At 37.1% G+C, this 21,133-nt stretch overlaps 1 protein-coding gene across 1 annotated transcript in view; it reads right to left on the bottom strand.

The window, feature by feature from the left end:
• The window catches only part of LOC123867426, a 212,647-nt gene that overhangs the window by 15,894 nt on the left and 175,620 nt on the right, over positions 1-21,133 (bottom strand). Inside the window, exons 2-3 of the mRNA XM_045909438.1 lie at positions 14,618-14,747; positions 2,746-2,867 (exon numbers count right to left, since the gene is read on the bottom strand). Of these exons, the coding sequence (XP_045765394.1) occupies positions 2,746-2,867; positions 14,618-14,747 (252 nt within the window). The remainder of the gene's footprint in view (positions 1-2,745; positions 2,868-14,617; positions 14,748-21,133) is intronic.

Below are 21,133 nucleotides of genomic sequence, written 5' to 3'. Positions count from 1 at the left end.
AGCTATAATCCAAAAAAATTGGTTCAGCCGTTTAAAAGTTATCAGCAATTTTCTAGTTTTCTTGTAGAAAAGAAGGTTAGATAACCCTTAGGTTCATAATATTCAAGTGTCAATTGACAAATGTCAAGCTGTCAAGATGGACGTTGCCTAGATATACATAAATTATTTATTTGAAAATGATTTGTCGGGGGTGTTGAAAATTTTTAATTTACACTTGTTGAAGTCAAGAGTGAATAGGCATTAGGCATGATCTTAGGCTGCATCATCACATACCAGTAGGTCTGATTGCAGTCCAACACTAGTCTATTTTTAAAAAAGACCTTCTACTTGTCAGACCTAATAATTGACTAGTCAAACCTAGATGATACGTTACATGAAATTGGACAAGTATAAACCATAGCCATAAATCCCAAGGGTACCTAATAGTCGCTTATTCGACTGTGCTAATGTCGTGAACACCGCCTAATTGCGTTGAGACGTATGGGTAATAAATACTACTTATACATACAGACCTACATTATACATGCAGAGAGTTGTGATATCACTAGAGCAGCAAAGATGAACTCAACTCACAGATATGGATTATGGACGTATGCAAGTACGCTAGACAAGGAGTACCATACAAAATGACAGGGCCATATTGGCGCTGATTATTTTGTGCCGATTCAAAGCGCCGCTCTGCGCCCCACAGAGCATACCGGGAATCAAAATTAGCACTTCCTGTCAAATGGTCTTCGTGTTGACACTATGTTGACAGATCTCTCATCATTAACATTTTTGGAACCCTCGTAGCTTTAGTTTTTAACCCCCGACCCAAAAAGAGGGGTGTTATAAGTTTGACGTGTGTATCTGTGTATCTGTCTGTGGCATCGTAGCGCCTAAACGAATGAACCGATTTTAATTTAGTTTTTTTTGTTTGAATGGTGGCTTGATCGAGAGTGTTCTTAGCTATCATCCAAGAAAATCGGTTCAGCCGTTTGAAAGTTATCAGCTTTTTTCTAGTTACTGTAACCTTCACTTGTCGGGGGTGTTATAAATTTTTAATTTACACTTGTAAGTTAACGTATCACCACTACATCATTGTTTGACAATCAGAAAGTGACCAATTTGAATAAATGACTTGAGTTCCCCGAGTAAGCTCACATGACGTTCACTTTGCTACTCGATGGTCTAACTCTATATGTAGGCATACAACATACATGTAATCAAGACATACGAATACATTGTAATCAAATTGTTAATTCGGATGTTATGTGCCGTGAATAATACATGGCCAGACCGCTGATGCTATTCAATTGCAAATGATTATGAATTATTCTATACCCTATCATGTATAATGCTTTGTTTATATTATACCCGTCAGTGGCATGATAACAGGGCTCTCTCCGTCACTCGTTTCATACAATCGTAGTTCCAATTTCATCTGAATATTAAGCAACCAAAGTCCATGAAATTTTGCAGACATATTCTAGAAACTAATATCTATGTCTGTGGTTTTCCAGATTTCTGTTAAAATATTCGGTTTCAACGTTACGCGGTCTTAAAAATTTTCATACAAATCTTTGAGCCCCTGTAATTTTAAAACTACATATTTTTAGAAAAATCTCAAACACCACAGACACAGATATTAATTTCTAGAATATGTCTGCAAAATTTCATGGACTTTGGTTGCTGAAATTGGAACTACGATTGTATGAAACGAGTGACGGATAGAGCCCTCTTAAGTACCCTTGCAACCTATTATCTCACTCTCTACTTCATAATACCTATTTGCTATTGCTGAAGACCCTTTGCATTTAAATATTATAACGATCATCATCATCAGCCCATTTTCTTCCAGCAGTTGACATTCAAGTCCTCAGATGTTTCAGAACCAAAAATTTTATAAAAAAGGCTCTCATTTTTCATGCTCAGGTCAAGGGGGTACCCTGAATTATTATTTTTCTAAAAAATATGCCTGTACTATTGTTGTACAAGGAATCCTACGGAACTCTAAAAAGAACAATGTGAACTTGAGTAAAAGTTCAAGCAGGAAAAACTTTTATATGTTTTAGGCTAAGACAGGCTGCTAATAAGGGCGATAAGAGCTTTGTATAATCCTGTTAATTACCCACATTTACATAAATAAACCGTTGCCTTTTATGTGGGGATGCGATACTCTTTGATTTTCCACAGTAATTACATTAAATGCTGAGGCGTGTCCCTTCCCTTATAAAATTAGAACCTTAATAGATCCTATTAAGTCTACTCCATCCATCCTTTTCAATTATGTGAGGCGCATAAAAACTTGACAATTATTATTAACTGGTGCTACAAATAAATTGAAACCTAATAAAATATTCCTAACCTGATAAAATATTCCTAAATGATGTTTTTCTTGTTTTCCCACTGGTTTTTTGTTAACCTTACAAGATTTAAAAATTATTAATCGCGTTAATCATGATGATGATGATGACATAAGAACAAGGTTTCTAAAACCTTTTTTTTGTACAGAGGAAATGCCTAACGCATACCCTTCCGTCAGGGGAAACGGAGAGGTTATGTGGGGCTTGCACCCACTAAAACCTGTGTTTTTTCCTCAACGGACTGGCGGTTGCGCGGGTATCACTAAGGTACATATAGTCTAATTTTCTAAAACCTTAGAATACATAATAGTATACTAAAATCAAAATATACTTTATGCAGTTAACTGATTGTTAGAAATAAGACTGTAGAGATTTTTCCCTGGACTTGAAGGGAACTTACCTTCCAGTTTCCCGGAATAAACCAGCTTGGTGTTGTAGTCGATGGGCCCGGCGGAGGAGTGGAACTGCACGCCCTCCGCGAACACGGAGCTCGGGTCGGGCTGAAGAACTATTCGAAACTTCCTGGAACAACGATATACTTCACTTTAATATATGATCATGCATTGTATAAGTAACGTGTTTGTAGGTTGTGATATTTGGTCTGCTTGGTGTCCACCATAGATTCATCTCGTTTCATCAAGGACTTATGCGTCTATAAGAACAACTATAAGTGTCAGTCGGACTCGAAGGGCTTCATACCATCGTACAAGAAATTTCATGATTTAGGTCAACGGAAAGTACCCTACTTCTAGTTTTTGATTCCCAGACAAGACAGTTATAGAAGACAACGAATGATTTACACTTAACAGTTCCTTTTTCTCAGGAAATACGGAAAATATGTGAAAAGTCCGCTTTTTAATTTCCAATTTGCTAACTAGTTCAGCTAAAAGAACCGTTACCTAAATAAATTGACTCAAACGAATATCAAATTCTGAACAAATTACCCAAACAGTACTAATGATTTGTGGATTTAATTAAACTTAAAAGTCACCCGAAGTCATTATACCCGTTTTTTCATATACAAACTAGACCAATAAACTGAAGTTCATTAGTTGGCGAAAGTTTTCAAACTATGGTTAGCAGTTAGCTCAGTACGGCCATACCCGTATATCCATATTACCCGCGGTCGTCGGACAAGTGTCGTTACTCAGGAAACTTCGTAACGTGTGTAAAAGTAAAGAACTTGCTGTGAGACTAAAGTGCTCACGTCCTGGCTCTATATCAGTCTTATATGTCTTATATATTGATATTACTTAAGAGAACATTACCTAATTAAAAAGGCACTTTAATAAGTTTCTTTTGACAATCGCTAAAACGACATGGTAAGATAAAATATCGCCAGTCATAAGCCTGTAGTGCTTTGGTTTATTAAAGTTTTAAGTTGAAGCATCAACATGCGACAATGCGGTATGCTACTGACATCAATCGGCCTCAAGCAGCATTCGGTAATAATTAGTCTATGATAGATTTCTTTGTTGTGTTGAATTGAAATATAGTACGACTATCGATTTAGAATTGAAACACTCTGGGTAGGTACTTAGTAATAGGTATTTTTTGTGGCATAAATGTCTAGCGTAAAATGGCCTTTAGACTTCAAATAAAACAAAACGTAAAACTTCCAATTATTTTATGAGACTTATAAACTTGCTCACAGACAAAATTACCGCAAAATAAGGCTATATTTACTTGAAATGAATTAAAGAAGTTACTCATTTAAATTATGATATGGTCTGTGGGTATGATATATGATATGACAGGTCTCTTATAAGATGGCCGAGGGCCGAAAGCCGAATTCTCGAATTCTCGACTTGTTCCAGAATGAGTAATGGGCTTTGGAAATTGCGTTCCCTCATAACTTATCTTTCCACAGTTTTTACTGTTCAGGAACCAAAATACGGCCAGGAGAATGTTAGGGCTTCCTAACATTCTCCTGGCCTATAATAATGAAAATGGGTGATTTAAACTGTCACTTTGTCTAACTTACAAGCACTTACATTATACTAGGTTTTTTAAATAGCCTATTAAATGGCATATAATTTTTTAATAAGTTTTGCGATAGCCAAAGTGCGTACTCAGTTCAGATATCCCGTTTCCGCAATTTATGGTTACGCATCTTTTGAGAAAATTGCTTTCAAGTGTAGTTTAGTCAAACAGCTTTGTTTATCGAAACGCCGGCCTTACAAATTCACAATATCAGTGTCGGAACGCCGCGCGCACCGAAGGTTAATCCCCGAGATCTACGGCCGAAGTTTTTGTGACAAATTGTAAAAATATTTCGCGAGGGATAACGGAGTTTAGGAAAGCGAAATCGGCGAGAAGTTGGGAGTTTCGTTGTCGGTTACATAATCAAAATGTCCCTTTGCCATATGGCGCGACGCTCCCTCAGCGAATGTTGAGAAAATGGTTAATGATAGCAAACTTTGGATTTATTTGAATATTTCTTATTAGCTTTTTCTTGTGATTTTTAAAAACTCCATAGGAACCAGAATGGAAGCTATCTTAGTGTCTAATATTGTCAAGATCGAATAAGGGGCTGCGCCGTATGAGGGAAACAGAAAGACAAATAAACACATTAAGCATTTTAAGTTCTTATTGTGTCTTCCCACCGAGGAGGGATCCGCTTTCCTACATTTTGCTGCCCACATTGCCCGGCCTTGAGCATCCGATTAATGCAGTCTATAGGCTCTCAAGTCTGCGTAGCTATACTAATATTATAAAGAAAGAGTGAGGATATTGAGTTTGTGTATATGACGGAGGATAATCTCCAAAACCAGTACACCTATATAAAAAATTCTTTCACCATTTGAAAGGCACATCATTTCAGATGGGCATAGGCTATAAAATCGTGATGTTGGCCAAAGTCGGAGTGAGCCGCTAGTAAATAAATAAATATTTAGAATTAATATAGATGGATTATAACTAGTACCTGTCTGTAGAGACAGCCATAATATGGATAACTTTTTGATTACAAGGATAATTTGCGGAGCCTAAATTAAATTTAATGAATACGAATATTTCTGAAATACCCGTACTTATCAACTTAATAAATATTTCAAATATGGGACCGTTATGTAAGGGAAATTTAAGTAGAAAATTTACGCAGACCTCGAAAGTCTACTTTATAACTATTACAGTAAAGTAGCATTTCTAAAATGAATGGGCAATCCGCAATAATGTGAATTGGACACCGAATTCCTAACTCAATTTCCAAATTAATAACCTGAACATCGGACTCGCGAATATCTGCAATTATATTTAGGTAAGTATAAGTACTAATAAAAAGACTTGTCTTGACTGCCAGACTAAACCGCTGGCGCTGGGGGTTTTTTTTTTTTTTTTTTTAAATGTATGTTTTGCTGGCAACCCTCCGACATGGTTATCGGAGAGTTTGTATAGCTTAACACGGCATTTTTTTTTATAACCTTGTTCTGTTCAGATGGTAATGAAACAGGTTTTTTTTTGTACTGTGTTTTTTACAACATTTTACAACATGAAATTTTGGCAGTAGGTTAGTAGGTAGGTAGGTTATAACGTAGACACACACAGAAAGGATTTTGGAATTTCAGCCCCTAAAGGGATGAATTGGGGATGGAAGTTGGTATAAAAGTCTGTCATTTTTATAGTCACTTCGATAAAAAATTGGTAGGTATTTAAGCTTTCGGTTAAAAATAAAAAATATGAATTTCACGATTTTTGAAAATTCTTCTCACAAGGGGGTTAAATAGGGGATGAAAGTCTATCATTTTTCAAATTATTTACGAGAAAATTGGTATTAACCGAAAACCTATTTCGGTTATAAATGAAAAGATACATGTTTCAGGGTTTTTGAAATCCTACCATACATCGATTTTCTAAATTCCACCCGAGCGAATTATTATTAATTGTGGTACATGCCCACTATTTATATTATAAGCAGCAGAAGTGGCAGAAGGCGTTCAGCTAGTATTTGTATATAAATATGAATAAGTTGGGTTTAGCGAGGAAGTTATTTGGCCGTGGAGACAAGTAACAAGATTAATGTTCCGGATTTGCTTTACTTTCTCGTTAGCCCGAGATCCATGATGGAGCGTCCCTTTTTAATGATTACTTGGCTTTATTAAACAGTTACCTACCGTTTAATAATGAAAAGTATTCATTTCAAGGGTTCCGTACACGAAGGATGCCAACGGGACACTATAACCACAGTTTTACGATGTATGCCTCCGCTCTCCGTCCGTCCGTCCGTCTGTCAGCGAGCTGTATCTCGTAAACCGTAATAAGTAGAGAGAAATAGGTAGAGCTGAAATTTTCACAGAATGAGTATCTCTATTGCCGCCATAACAACCGCCCCGGAAATTAAAAAAAAATTAAAAAGTATTATTTCTTGTAAGATAGTACGGAACCCTGTACACCGGTCTTGTTAATGTTTTATAATTTTGTTTTATAGTTTCAAAAGCGATTATCTGAGTACTTGGAATATTATATTTAAAGGCTTATTACACTACCCGATATTTAGTGTAATAAACCTTTTAATCATTGATATAGTTTTTTTTCTTAGAAGTTCCGCATCAGTGGATTGCGTTAATCATGTAAACTTCGGTCATCCCATTAGATAGATAGATAAATGATACAAGCCAAAGTACAGGACCCTCCTCAAAAACCTACTTTACGTTAAATCTCCATTACCATTTATGTAACTAGACAGTGATTAATACAGGCCCGTATTTCAAAAACAAAGTGACAGTGTAAATTGCCAACTTTTATTAGAAAGTCCAACATTGCCCGTCTATCCTTATTTGGATGGCTGAACACTGAAACTCTGAAAAAACGTATTACGACTGTCTAATGACTGGCGTTCATTAGTAGTACTGTCGTTAAACACCAATGTCCATGTAGATTTGTGTTCGCTGGCGACAGATTGGTAAAATGATACAAGCCAAAGATACAGGGACCCTCTTTAAAAACCTACTTTATGTTAAATCTCACATTACCATCTATGAAACGAGGCAGTGATAAATACAGGTCCGTATTTCAAAAACCGGCCAAGTGCGAGTCGGACTCGCGCACCGAGGGTTCCATACTCGGGTGTTTTTTTCGACATTTTGCACGATAAATCAAAAACTATTATGCATAAAAATAAATAAAAATCTATTTTAGAATGTACAGGTAAAGCCTTTTCTTATGATACCCCATTTGGTATAGTTATCTTAATTTGAAAATTTAAACGCATTTTATTTATTTTTAATGATGTAACCACAAATTCATGGTTTTCAGATTTATTCCTCTACTTGTTTTATAACACCTACCTACCTGCCAAATTTCATGATGTTCAAAGGTCAACGGGAAGTACCCTATAGGTTTTCTTGACAGACACGACGGACGGACGGACAGACAGACAGACAACAAAGTGATCCTATAAGGGTTCCGTTTTTCCTTTTGAGGTACGAAACCGAAAAACAAAGTGACAGTGTAAATAGCCAACTTTTATTAGAAAGTCCAACATTGCCCGTCCGTCCTTATTCGGGTGGCTCAACACCGAAACTCGGAAAAGAACTTATTAGAGGACGCAATTTCCCGAAGCCATTACTCATTTCAGGAACAAGCGAGGCTCTCAGCTCGTTCAGAGCTGACACAGTTTTAAAAGCTGTCTTTAAGAGCCTTACATAGGACTTACATTATTATAAGTAGTTTAAGTGGATCTTTGAAAGGCTTCCTTAGGTTACCTATTATAATAAAACAAACGATTTTTAGGGTTCCATGATTAGTAAAACAAGAAATCATTTTAGTTTCGTCTAAAAGAGCTGTAAGTTTCAAAGGTTCAAGTTTAGTACAATTAAAGAAACTTATTAGGTACCGCTGATTATGATTATGTCACATGCCTATTTAAATTTTGAACAAGTGTAAATTAAAAATTTATAACACCCCCGACAAGTGAACGTTACAGTAACTAGAAAAGAGCTGATAACTTTCAAACGGCTTAACCGATTTTCTTGGATTATAGCTAAGAACACTCTCGATCAAGCCACCTTTCAAACAAAAAAACCTAAATTAAAATCGGTTCATTAGTTTAGGCGCTACGGTGCCACAGACAGATACACAGATACACAGACACACAGATACACAGATACACACGTCAAACTTATAACACCCCTCTTTTTGGGTCGGGGGTTAAAAAAGGAACTTTCAGGATACCTCCTCAGCATGAAAAGTGTGGATCGAAAAATGTTTGGTTTCCTTCTCGAGTGATATCTTAGGTAAGTCAAAATACATAATTATTAAGTTTCTTAGACAGTTTTTGAAAAAAAAAAGACAAAGTTTTTAGCAACTAGCATAGCTACGGAACCCCACTTTATGCGTGTTCTGACAGGCACTTGATCATGCAAGCCAAAGCTTTTTTTTTTTAAAAGCTAAGCATTGAAATTAAAGGATCGAACTAATATTATAAAGGCGAAAGTTTGTATGTGTGTGTGTGTGTGTGTGTGTGTGTGTGTGTGTATGTTTGTTACTCCTTCACGCAAAAACTTCTGAACGGATTTGGCTGAAATTTGGAATGGAGAGAGATAACATCCTGGATTAGCACATAGGCAACTTTTTATCCCGGAAAATTAAAGAGTTCCCACGGGATTTCTAAAAACCTAAATCCACGCGGGCGACGCTGCGGGCATCAGCTAGTATAATAATATCTCCATCATTGGTAATAGTATCTAGCGTTACAGTGGTACCTAAAGTCTTTCAACTTTAATACCAAGTCGACGATAAGACTAACACCTATTAACTTTTGAACTTTGGAAGTCCTCGACCGCTGCTGGACAAATTGTTCGATTAAATTGGTGCGACTCCTAAGACTTTTCAACCGCATATTGTGAAGTTCTGTGGTCTTTCATAACAGATTTACAGGCTTCAGATTCAAGCACTTAAACCGATCAAGATCGAGAAGTGCTCGTGGTTAATCCACGAGCACTAGCACTAGCACGAAGAGCTAGATAAAAACTTATACTCCATCAGCCAACGGTGCACCAAAGCACAGTCATAATAATATGTCTACCTTTTTAGTCCATACAGCTAACACTAAAATTGCGAATTATATTCTATAAATATCGTACATCATCCAACTAACACATACATATATAAAAGCTCTTTAGTAAGAGCAAAACCATTAAACAGCAAGCAGAAGCAACTAGTTGGCATTAAGATGTATAATGTGTATGCTTTTTAATGTAACATATATTTTATTTTATTGTAATTTTTATTTGTATTCATCTGTTTGACAGATCAGACACACAGACATACAGATGTACACACGTTAAACTTTTAACATTCCCTTTTTTACGACGGGGGTTAAAAATAGAGAATTACTTACTCAGTATTTTATACATGATCCAACTGCATCTGTTATACATAAAAGCTCTTTAGTAAGAGCAAAGCCGTTACAACGGCGTAGCAACTAGTTGGCATTAAGGCCTGGCTTTGCTCCATTAGCGTCCGTTAGCGTGGATTAGCCATTCTGGCGTTTGCTCTGAACGCTGTGAGGTTTTTGACTGGATTGTTTCGACCGCGGATTAGCGTGGAACAGTTATTGTAGCGGTAATCTTGAAAGCAAAGTTAATTTTTAACCCCCGACCCAAAAAGACGGGTGTTATAAGTTTGACGTGTGTATCTGTGTATCTGTCTGTGGCATCGTATGTGGCATGTGTGGTTTGAAAGGTAGCTTGATGAGGGTGTTCTTAGCTATAATCCAACAAAATCGGTTCAGCCGTTTGAAAGTTATCAGCTCTTTTCTAGTTACTTTAACCTTCACTTGTCGAGGGTATTGTAAATTTTTAATTTACACTTGTATTTGGATAGATTTGTAGATTAAAAATAAAACTGCCCACAACTAATTTGCGTGCAATTTTAATTTTAATAAGGACTGCCACCTCCGCCTCAGCCTCGTTTCGCCACTGGATACTAAGAGACTTCAAATACATACCTGTATATAATACAGTTTAAAAAGGTATATAAGCAATCTTTTTTCAATGAAACGGTATAAAATGGCATAAAACATCGGTACTGGTTCGATTCGAAACGTTTTAATTAAGGGAATGGAGGGCTGCCACCGGCCGCAACGCTGCGGCATTAAGCTCGACCCATACCTGCGAGCATTAAACTCAGTCTACACCTGCGCTACTAAAATGGTTGACGTATGAGGACATTGAGTATTTTTAATCAACTTCCAAAAAGGAGAAGGTTCTCAATTCAGTTTTTTACGTATGTGCGCCGAGTTCTCCGAGGTTTCTGGACTGATTTGCAAATTTAATCAATAGAGGAACTTCGCGAGATGTTCCTATAGTAATTTTTTTGGATCCAACTCTTTAAACTTGATGCTGCAAGGTTGCTGCCCGCCTAAGATATGGAGACATCAGGATCTGTTGATCGTGAATTACCATTGTAGATACCAAAGAACGACTACACAATTAAATTCCAAGTCCCAATTCTTCAACCCTGATGATAAATTCATGAATAAGTTATCGATGTTTAAAGCCTGGCTTTGACTGACAAACTTTCATCAAAATTAAAATAAAACATTTGACGTACGATCCACATAAACCTTGCTGTTTTTTCCATTTCGTGAAAACAAATATTGGAATCAAATTAAAAGGGATCGGTCCCTGTCTAGTCCGTCCCAGGTGTGTGCTAACCTTTACCTAAGCCTTAGCAAATGGATTAGTCTGGAATATCTTCGATTTGCTCAGTCTGGGGAGGGTCTGCCCACTGAGGGATAGAAAACATTGATTGTTTTTTTCTTTTTTGTTTGTTGCTTAATGCTAACCGTCTAGGGAAACTTTTTCTTAACATTTGGAGATTCGGATCGTTGGATTTTTATGTGCAGCTGAAAAATTCAACTCATACTTAGCTTCTTTTAATTTAAGCCTAATTACTTTCATCAAAATTAATTATGAAACAGACGATCACTCTATACAACATACATGCCCTAGTTAGCGCTTTGAATACCTAAATAATTATATTATCAGGTGCATTCCTGTAATAGAGCATGTGATGAAGACTGATGATGCATTGTATACCACCTTAATTGTATTTAGCCGTACAATAGGTCTTAATTGAGGTTAATGCATTCTAGACGTCGTTGGTAATAATTAATTAATTCATAATAATATTATATTATGTGCTAATAGAATATGCAGGTTAATTATCTTAGAACAGTACATATGGTTCCAATGGTCCCTAGGTATTATATAAATAACTACCTTTTGCCCGCGACTTCGTCTGCGGTAGATAGGTACATATGTTATTTCTAGCCTGTGTTACTTCTGGATAAAGTAGCTTTCTAATGGTGAAAGAATTGTTAAAATCGGTGTAGTAGTTTCAGAGTTTATAGATTGTAAACAAACAAAGGAATCTTTCGTCTTTCTACTACTACAATAATATTATGTAAAAAAATTGAAAAATATTTGTCATTTATATGCATTGCCAGTGGGACGTCCTTGATCGTTTTCTTACAGCGTGACGTTAGTTAATAATTCGTTATTATTTCGAAAAATCTATTGTTTTTATAAATAATGAATTTTAGCCCCATGAACTAACACTATACAAAACACCACATCATTTTATTACTACAGCCCAAGACACTATTGTTTAAAATGCACATACCTACTTATCTCCGAAAAGTTAGAAGTGGGTGCCCAGGTTTGAACCCCGGACCCACAAATAGAAGGCCTACGTCTTTACCGCATCTTTTGTACATATACATCGCAAATTGCAATTCCAATATGTTGTGGGCTTATTAATAGAAAAACAATTTATCTGGTTATTATAGGAAAGAAGGCTTAGTAGGAAGCCAGAGCTGTATAAGAGGATTAGTGGAGACGTAAACATATTGAAGGCATTCGTATCTCCAGCGCCACTCACCGCCAAGCGGAACCAGACAATGAACTTTGAAATAATGAACGCAATTGCAATATGTTGCAACTGTTTGTGAAAAAAATTAATCTCGTAAAACATTTCGCCCCGATTAAGCCTCATCGGGTGGCAGAAGGGTTGGCTCTTTTTTGCGCAACGGATCAGCCTGGCTGTCTAGCGTGGAAATGCAGCACGTATTCTTGACACCATTCTAGCCTTAGCTAATTATACTAATTAGATAAGGCTAGTTTAAGTTTCATTGTAATATTTTCAATTAAAAAAAATTGTTTTGAACTCATAATCTACGTACATAGTCGTACATAATGTAATATTTTTTTTTTCAAAAATAAAAATAGCGAGCCAACCGAGCAGGCTGGTCACTCTCTTCCCATGAACATTATTTTGCACAACTAGAGGAACCGCAAATACAGAAAATTTTTGATCCGCTCTCCTTGAATAACCCCATGTTGTAGTAATCTAGTGGAAACATCGAAAGGAGTTGGTTCCATAGTTTATTTTCAAGATTTCTTTATTCCGGGCGCAGAAAAATGTATGCGGAACCCTGCTTTACGAAAAAAATGACCAGAACTGGACATAAAATTGAAAAGGAAAACATATCGAGGTCTTTTGATTTTTGAAACAACCCTTGTACCTATCTGCTACCTACATCTTAACACGTGTAAGGCGTAAGGACGAACTAACACAAAATGTTCTATTCATAGAAAATACCAGTAATTTGATCACATCCCAATAAACTAGTGTATCTATACTCTATAAACATATCTCCATACTCTATAAACATATCGAATGATATCAGGGGGAAGGGAATTAATACCCTTTGCGTACACGAGGCATTATCAAGGGTAATGAGGGATCGGCTCCATTTATATCTATATTCTACATCGACTAGTGCTATGACAGGTCCTTTGTGCAAATTATAGATGTGCGTCGTGGGACTCGATGTTTTATGTGTAGCTCATTATGTTTATGACCACAATTACCGTTTATAAGTAAGGTACACGACCATGGCGCAGGAGGTGACAGAACCGGGCCTATGGTACCTACCTTTCAGTGGGTATAAAACCTGGTTGCTTGAACCCTTAGAGAATTTTGGGAGAATGTTACTGGCAGACAAACTGAGAAGGCATTCTGTGATCGCAGTAGTTATCAAATGGGTGAAGAAATCGAAAACAATATAAATAGCCTTTGAACTGATTCCATTAGGCAACTAGTGAAATATGGTATTTTATGTAAAATGCTTCATAAAATACCTTTGATTTGGTTTGGGTGTAGGGCAGATTTTTAGCCACTCATACAACAATAATTCCATAGAACACATCTAATCATCATCAACTGACTCTATGCAAGTAGGTACGTTTGTGTATACAATAACGTGCCCTGATGTTTCACTAGACATTTTGCTTGGTGACCAGCTCACGTTGTTTTACCATTTCTATACACATTCTGAATTCTGCGGAGCTCACGTAGCAAATTACAGCTGGAAGTTTCATCAAAGTGCCGCTCCAATACAGATAATACGACGAGGTCTAATATGTCCGCGAGTCACGCGACGCCGTCGGTATCTGTTCGATAAATAAATAATTATTGCTCTCAGCAAATGGAATTAGTAGGTACAAGGAGTTAAGCTTCTTATCGATCAGGTTAATTGAAATTAAACCATAAATTCAGACAACGGCTGAATAGCATTATTACAGTACGAATACTGCAATGGTGCATTTTGAACCAATATTGAGAGATGTTACTAAATCCATTGCACACAATCTCAAAACTGAACTAAAATGACAGGTCTAAATCGATTGGTATCACTTTCACAATGCATCATGGAGAAAAGGATAGCACTAGATTTAGGCCTGTCAATTTAGTTTAGTTTAGAGATTGTGTATAACGGAATTAGCCACAATGTCGGTCAATCAGAAGTGATTGCGATCTTCACATTGTCAAACTACCGCAGTAGACCACCTGAAGGTCGATTCCGGAAAAGCTGCTACTAGCTGTGGCTAGTTACACTTACCACCCTACCGGCAAAGCCGTGCCGGTAAGCGATTAAGCATTCTGGTACGATGCCGTATAGAAACCGATCAACTGCCATACCCCTTCCAAGTTAGCCCGCTTCCATCTAAAAGTGCATCATCACTTACCATCAAGTGAGATCGCAGTCAAGAGCTAACATGTATCAGAATAATGAAAAAACCCAATTGTTGTGATTGGTTGAATTTATAGTATTCTTATTGCAACAATGCATTGTAGCCAATATTGAACAAGTGTTGGGCAATCAGAGGTGATTGCGATTGTCAGACTGTAGCTGTCAAACTACCGCAGTAGGACTCTTGTACTGGGAGAAAGAGTGCAAGTCAAGACTGAAGAGTATATGTTACCTGTTGTGAGCTGTGAAGACGAGGCGCAGCGTGGCGGGGGGCGGGGTGAGCGGCACGGCGCGGCGCCGCCGTGGTCGCGCCACCGGCTCGTAGCGCGCCGGCTGCCAGTGCCGCACGAAAGGTGACAACCCTGCCAACAAACATACACATTTCTGAAATTGCAACTACTACGTTCGTAATGAAATCGCCACACTATAATCTCCGTTTAGAAGTCTTTGACAAGATTACATTAGGAGATCGAATAATGAGTCCGTGGGTCGCGCTTATTCGGTATAGAGAACAGAATTTGACTGCGAGCTTCATGCTCTCACAGTGAACAACTGAAAGATATACCGTAAAGTTGGGGATGTTAAAGTTGAACGAAGTATTTTCATCTAGAGAAGCTAAACTCCTGATAATATAGGATCAGGAGTTTCGCTGATGTAAAAGAACCGAAGAGATCCACAAGAGAATCAAGTTCACTCCATCCAAGTCTATTCGTCCATTGCTAGACATAAGACGTTTGGGATGCACGCTACCGCGGTCCTCCGCCTGACTAATCCATCAACATCTCGCTACTTTTTAAAGCAAGAGTAAATAGGCATCATTTATGCAAACGCGTCCCATCTTAGGTCACATCATCACTTTCTATCAGATTCGATTGAGGTCAAGTGTGTGCCTATAGTGAATAAAAATAAGTCGAGGGTCCAGCGGACTGTAGGTCGTCCCACACTGCACTTACCGATACGCAGGCTGGTATCGGCCATCACAGACATGGCATCCCCACTTCAGCCTGCTAATTTTATGGGCTATATGATATATCTATGGGCAATCTTATGGCAAATATTCTATGGGTAACTTCACTAGCATAGTTCAAAACCCAGCCGCAAGACCGACATAAAGTTCCTACAAGAGACCTATGTCCAGCAATGGACCTCTATCGGTTGTTGATGATGATGAGTTCGAAAGCACAGTACGATACGTTTGATCTCGTGGTAAATGACGATCACGACGATCCTTCAACATAGGGCCTTAACTACCTAGGCCACTTCGGGTCGCTTCTTTGCCCTGCACTTACTCTGTGTCAAAACATTAGCAAGTTGAACAAATCAATGAGGAATATCTAATTAGTCGTTAGCGCCGTAATCGTCCATGACCCACCAATTTCAATTCAATCATAACAGTTTAAATCCTAACGTTATCTGTTTGGATGGAAAACAAACTATGCATAATTAAGGGAGCTTATTTGAAATGGATTTTAGCACGCACATTAATTTGATTTAATCCGTGGATTTATTTAAATTACGGTAGGTACTCGTAATATACAGAAGGGCGCACAGTTTTATTATTTAAAGGTTTTACTATATCAAGGTAAAAAATAATGTCCATATATGGACGTAATAATTGTAGGTCCATGTGTACTAGTAATTATCATAATATCGTCAATAGGACGAAATCGCAGGCATTAGTTTATTAGGTAATTAGGCATCAATAGTCATAACAATCTTGCGGTAAATAAATCTCTATATAAAAAAAACAGCTGTCCCCCTAAGGGGGTAAAATAGGAGTTTGAGTGCAGTCCAGAAGAACGAAGTCGCGAGCATAAGCTAGTAAATGCACAAAATGCAATTGCAACTATCTCGAAATTCAAACAGTTGCACTTTTAAAAACTAATATATAATTTGAAGTAATTTGAAGAATATTCGAAGTTCGAAATCCCTGCCCATTTTTAAAAATAGTTTGAAAGAATTCTACTTATCTATGCCATAATAGTTTAAATATTGTTTTTATTTATTATATTATTATTTTTTATATTATATGCAAGTAACTATATTGTCATATATAGCATATACATATATATTTATATATTATATATATATAATTACTTTTTTATGTTTATTAGTATATATATAAATCTTTGTAAAAAAATCCTTGCGACTTGGTACTATCCAACCTCCTTCCTAGAACTTCTCCTTTCAGCAAAGGTTGCCTGGTAGAGATTGCTCCAAGCAATAAGGCCGCCTTTGCACACAATTGTTTTTTTCTGTTTTCTTCTTACTGTGTTGTTATCCTTATATGTGTTTTTGTGTGCAATAAAGAGTTTCTATCTATCTATCTATCTTTTATTATCGTTAAGTTCTACGAATTCCAACCTTACAGAAGTCAAAAATATCCTAGAAAGTATTTAGGTAGGATTTAGCAAGCTCAATATCACGTTACCACACGCTGACGCCGCGTACGTCCAATGTCCACCGCCCGCCGGCAAATCGACCGGAAAATTGGTGCCTTTGATTCACTACGCTACAGAGGAAAACAATCTGGAGAATGTTATTTTGGAAGTAGTCAGTGAAACGAAAACTTTAATAATAGAGAAAGTTCTAAGGCACCATTGCCATAAACTTTGAAGAAAAGAGTCTATTAGCGTAAAAACTGGTAAAGTTTGCGTTGTTTTGTAGGATAACGTTTTCTGATGTCCCTTGTAACCTGAGATCGCTTTGCAAACATGCAATAGAATCTTACAGGGGAGCAATTTAGGGGAAAAAATAATAGTACAATTTTCACAGCGGAATCGCGGGGAGCAGTAGGAGCTATATTAACAGAGCTCTCTCCGTCACTCTCTTCATACAATCGTAGTTCCAATTTCATTTGTATATTAAGCAACCAAAGTCCATGAAATTTTGCAGACATATTCTAGAAACTAATATCTGTGTTTGTGGTGTTTTAGATTTTTCTAAAAATATGTAGTTTTAAAATTACAGGGGCTCAAAGATTTGTATGTAAATTTTTAAGATCGCGTAACTTTGAAACCGAATATTTTAACAGAAATCTGTAAAACCACAGACATAGATATTAGTTTCTAGAATATGTCTGCAAAATTTTATGGACTTTGGTTGCTTAATATTCAAATGAAATTGGAACTACGTTTGTATGAAGCGAGTGACGGAGAGACCCCTCTTAATGGCTTCATTGACTCGCCAGGTAGCGCTATTTGCATAAAATGGCAGTTAAGCCCAGCTGTCTGCGGGTTTCATTAAAATTTCCGTAACGATAGCTTTCAGATAAATCGGGATGATGAATGGCGATTTCATACTTTATTAATTGACTTTTTATTGAGGATGTAATGAATTAGGGTCGATTTATTTAATTACGTGCACGGGCCGTGCGATTATCAATATATTTTCAGATGTACGGTATACGATGTACTACGATTTTTTCAACCGTGTCCCATTCCGGCGCAAGCAGTGAACATGGTCTACTATAAATCATGTCTAGGTCATAAAAACACATTATAGTTAATAGAGTCATATGTAACATGTTCAATTTAATTTGGGATAAAAAGGTCTGTCTGCACTAGAGAATGTATGAGAATGAAGTGAACATAACTAAATCTAAGGGCTTTTTTTAACATGAGCTTTCCATTGAAACTCCATTACGTAGTCGAAACGATTAGTCTCTTCTTTTCTAAAATAATAAAAAAAAACTTTGCATCTGGCATTCGACAAATATGAATAACAATTCCTGATTAAGCAATTTAAACAGTATACAATACCATTCGGTAAATTTATGCTCTACTCTAAACCCACAATACGTATAATCTCTCTTTCTCGTAGCCAATTAAAGTTGTATAAGTGCGAGAGAGAAGCACAGTGGACGAAGTTTATTCCGACCACGTAAATATGAGCGCCAAACTTCGCGTAATTGGAAAATCAAGCTCCATATATTTCCTGCGAACGCTCTCCTGGGCGTCCTGGGATTTATGTGGTGGCGGATATGTCTAGATTAGCGGGTAGGAGAGATGCGGCAATTGGCTTTCTGTTGTTGAGGTAAGGGATGATTTATGCTAGACCGAGCCGTGCCACGTCCGAGACACACAGATCGGAAAAATGAGGTCACATTAAACCATGCCATGGCCGAGTCTTCCGAGGCTCGTCCGTGTTCGTTTCTTCATACGTCTGACGGTCCTTGACGGTCGGGCCCGGCAGTGGCACGGTCTAGCATAAATCATCCCTAAATCTGCAAAGTGCTAAATATCTCTAAAAATTACCAAAAGACTAGCCTGAGTTTTTTGGTAATTTATAGACGGAATGGAAGTTTTTAAGCTGTGATAGCCTAGCTATGGTTAGGACGTCCGCCTCCTAATCGGAGGTCGGGAGTTCGATCCCGGACACGTACCTGTCCCACTTATGACCTATGACCCTTTCTATAAACACCTAACGCATGTGCATAGTGTACCCGTGTCACGCGAATATGATCATTAAGGTGATAAACGACTTACGACTTTTGACTGTATCTACTCTACTCACTGCTCTGTATATGCGCGAAAAAAGTTTAGCCTTATGCTATGACGCAAGTCAGGTTTTCATTGTCTCTCACCTTCTTCAGCATTATAATATTGATTCTTAAATGTTATCAGATAGCTCTCAGGCACCTTTGATAAAGGATAAAGTGAAGAGGCTCAAACAAAAGGTTCAAAAGATTGTTTTAGAACTCTTGATCTTTATAAGGCCCGTTTTAGAAGGTGCACTTCAGATGGCAAAACAAACAATATAAAGACGTGACAAAGTATTGATCAATGTGTTGCCTAATTAATGCGCTTATATTATCTAATCTTTTAATTTTTTACTAGAATAAAAAAAAAAACATAAATAAAGAAGTTTTTATTCTAGCGAATGATAAAGACCATGAAAATCGTTTTCGTGACTTTCGACTGAATTTTTTTAATGCTGTAATGACTTGGTTTTATGTTAGGATAATTTCAATGTAAGTATCAGCAGCAAAAGTTAGTCCAGTAAAATTTTCACATTTGAAAATGGCGCTATGAGGTCGCCAAATTAAGTTTTTTCAAAAAATTTAAAGCCAGTGTCACTTAGGATGATGTTATGATTATTTACTTCATCTAATGATGCCCTATGCATTCAAATCGGTTAGAACTAGAAGTCATGGTGGAATAAAGATCCCTGTAAACATTTACACTCCTTTTTTTGGGCAGTCCGTGTAAAAACCAAACGATAAAGTACTAAATAGTAACTTAAATACATAGACCGCTAAAATCATAACACTTCCTTTTGGCTTTGCCGCAGTCGGGTAAAAAGAAGTTGTTTCTTGTAAGAGTCGTAGTGAATTGAATAAGTGTACAATTTTTCGCACCATTTGCCATCGGGTGGTGGACGTGTACGGAGTCAGCTTGCAAGATCGTGACTTTTCGCTATATATCTTCTTGGCGACACAGATTTTAGAATCAGTAAGTATACAGGGATAACCAGAAAGCTAGCAAAAATGAAGACAGGTAATAGTAGACAGGTAATTATTACTGATACCATACAAAAACAACGAAAAAAGAATTAAAAACCTGCATTTTTTAAACGTTCATAATATATTACAAACTAAGCATCTGACTGACGCTAGAGGTCAACGCACGTTCCGTAAATAGGTCGCTCGAAGTCAATGTCGCGTCGTACTCGAAAGTGGGGCATTGAACCCAGTTTAGCACGCTATACAATGCGGGCTAAATACTAAATCACTAAAACTGTACGATAAGGCAAATAGTTATTGGCATTTGAAGCTATCTTTGCTAAGTGGATAGACGACATCAAACAAGTCGCAGGGATATATCAAAAATTTTGATATGATATTCACAAAAAATCATCTTATCCATTAGCATATACATACCCGGTATGTGTAACCCAGGCCTGTCTATTATTCTAAACTGATTTAATAAGATACACATTTTTTAACCCCCGACCCAAAAAGAGGGGTGTTATAAGATTGACGTGTGTATCTGTGTATCGATGTATCTGTGTATCTGTCTGTGGCATCGTAGCTCCTAAACTAATGAACCGATTTTAATTTAGTTTTTTTTTGTTTGAAAGGTGGCTTGATCGAGAGTGTTCTTAGCTATAATTCAAGAAAATCGGTTCAGCCGTTTGAAAGTTATCAGCTTTTTTCTAGTTACTGTAACCTTCACTTGTCGGGGGTGTTATAAATTTTTAATTTACACTTGTTTGATATCTGACATACGAAGGAGCCTACTGATTCTAACACATTTACCCAGAAGCTAGTAAAAAGACTATCCTGCTGTAGAAAATGTACAGTAAACCTATTTTAAAATAAATCTTAAACTTTGTGTTGTTGCCTTTGCTAGAGTAACTTTGAGTATTATGTGCATGCCTGAGCACTAATTTAACTAGAACCCTTCGCTTCGCTTCAATGAAATACTATCGCTTTACTTTGAAAGTGATTACCGATATCCTTGATGGAATATTAGATAAGAAATAGTATTAAGAATATCTACTACGTCGAGTAATGTATATTGTCATCGTCAAGCGATAGGCGTCCACAGCTGGACAAGTGTCATGTGTGGGATTTCTGCCATTGTGTTTTAATTAGACGACGACTCCCATTTACAACTCTTTTGATATTTTCTTTCAACCTCATAGAAGGTGTAAAATCTATGATACAAACAACTTCCAGGTTAACCCGCTTCCATCTTAGACTGCATCATCACTTACCACCAGGTGAGATTGCAGTCAAGGGCTA

This window comes from Maniola jurtina, chromosome 8, assembly GCF_905333055.1.
Source record: "Maniola jurtina chromosome 8, ilManJurt1.1, whole genome shotgun sequence".
NCBI classification, from domain to species: domain Eukaryota; kingdom Metazoa; phylum Arthropoda; class Insecta; order Lepidoptera; family Nymphalidae; genus Maniola; species Maniola jurtina.
Note: the sequence above shows the minus strand (reverse complement) of the source record. Positions and strands in the feature narration are given on the sequence as shown.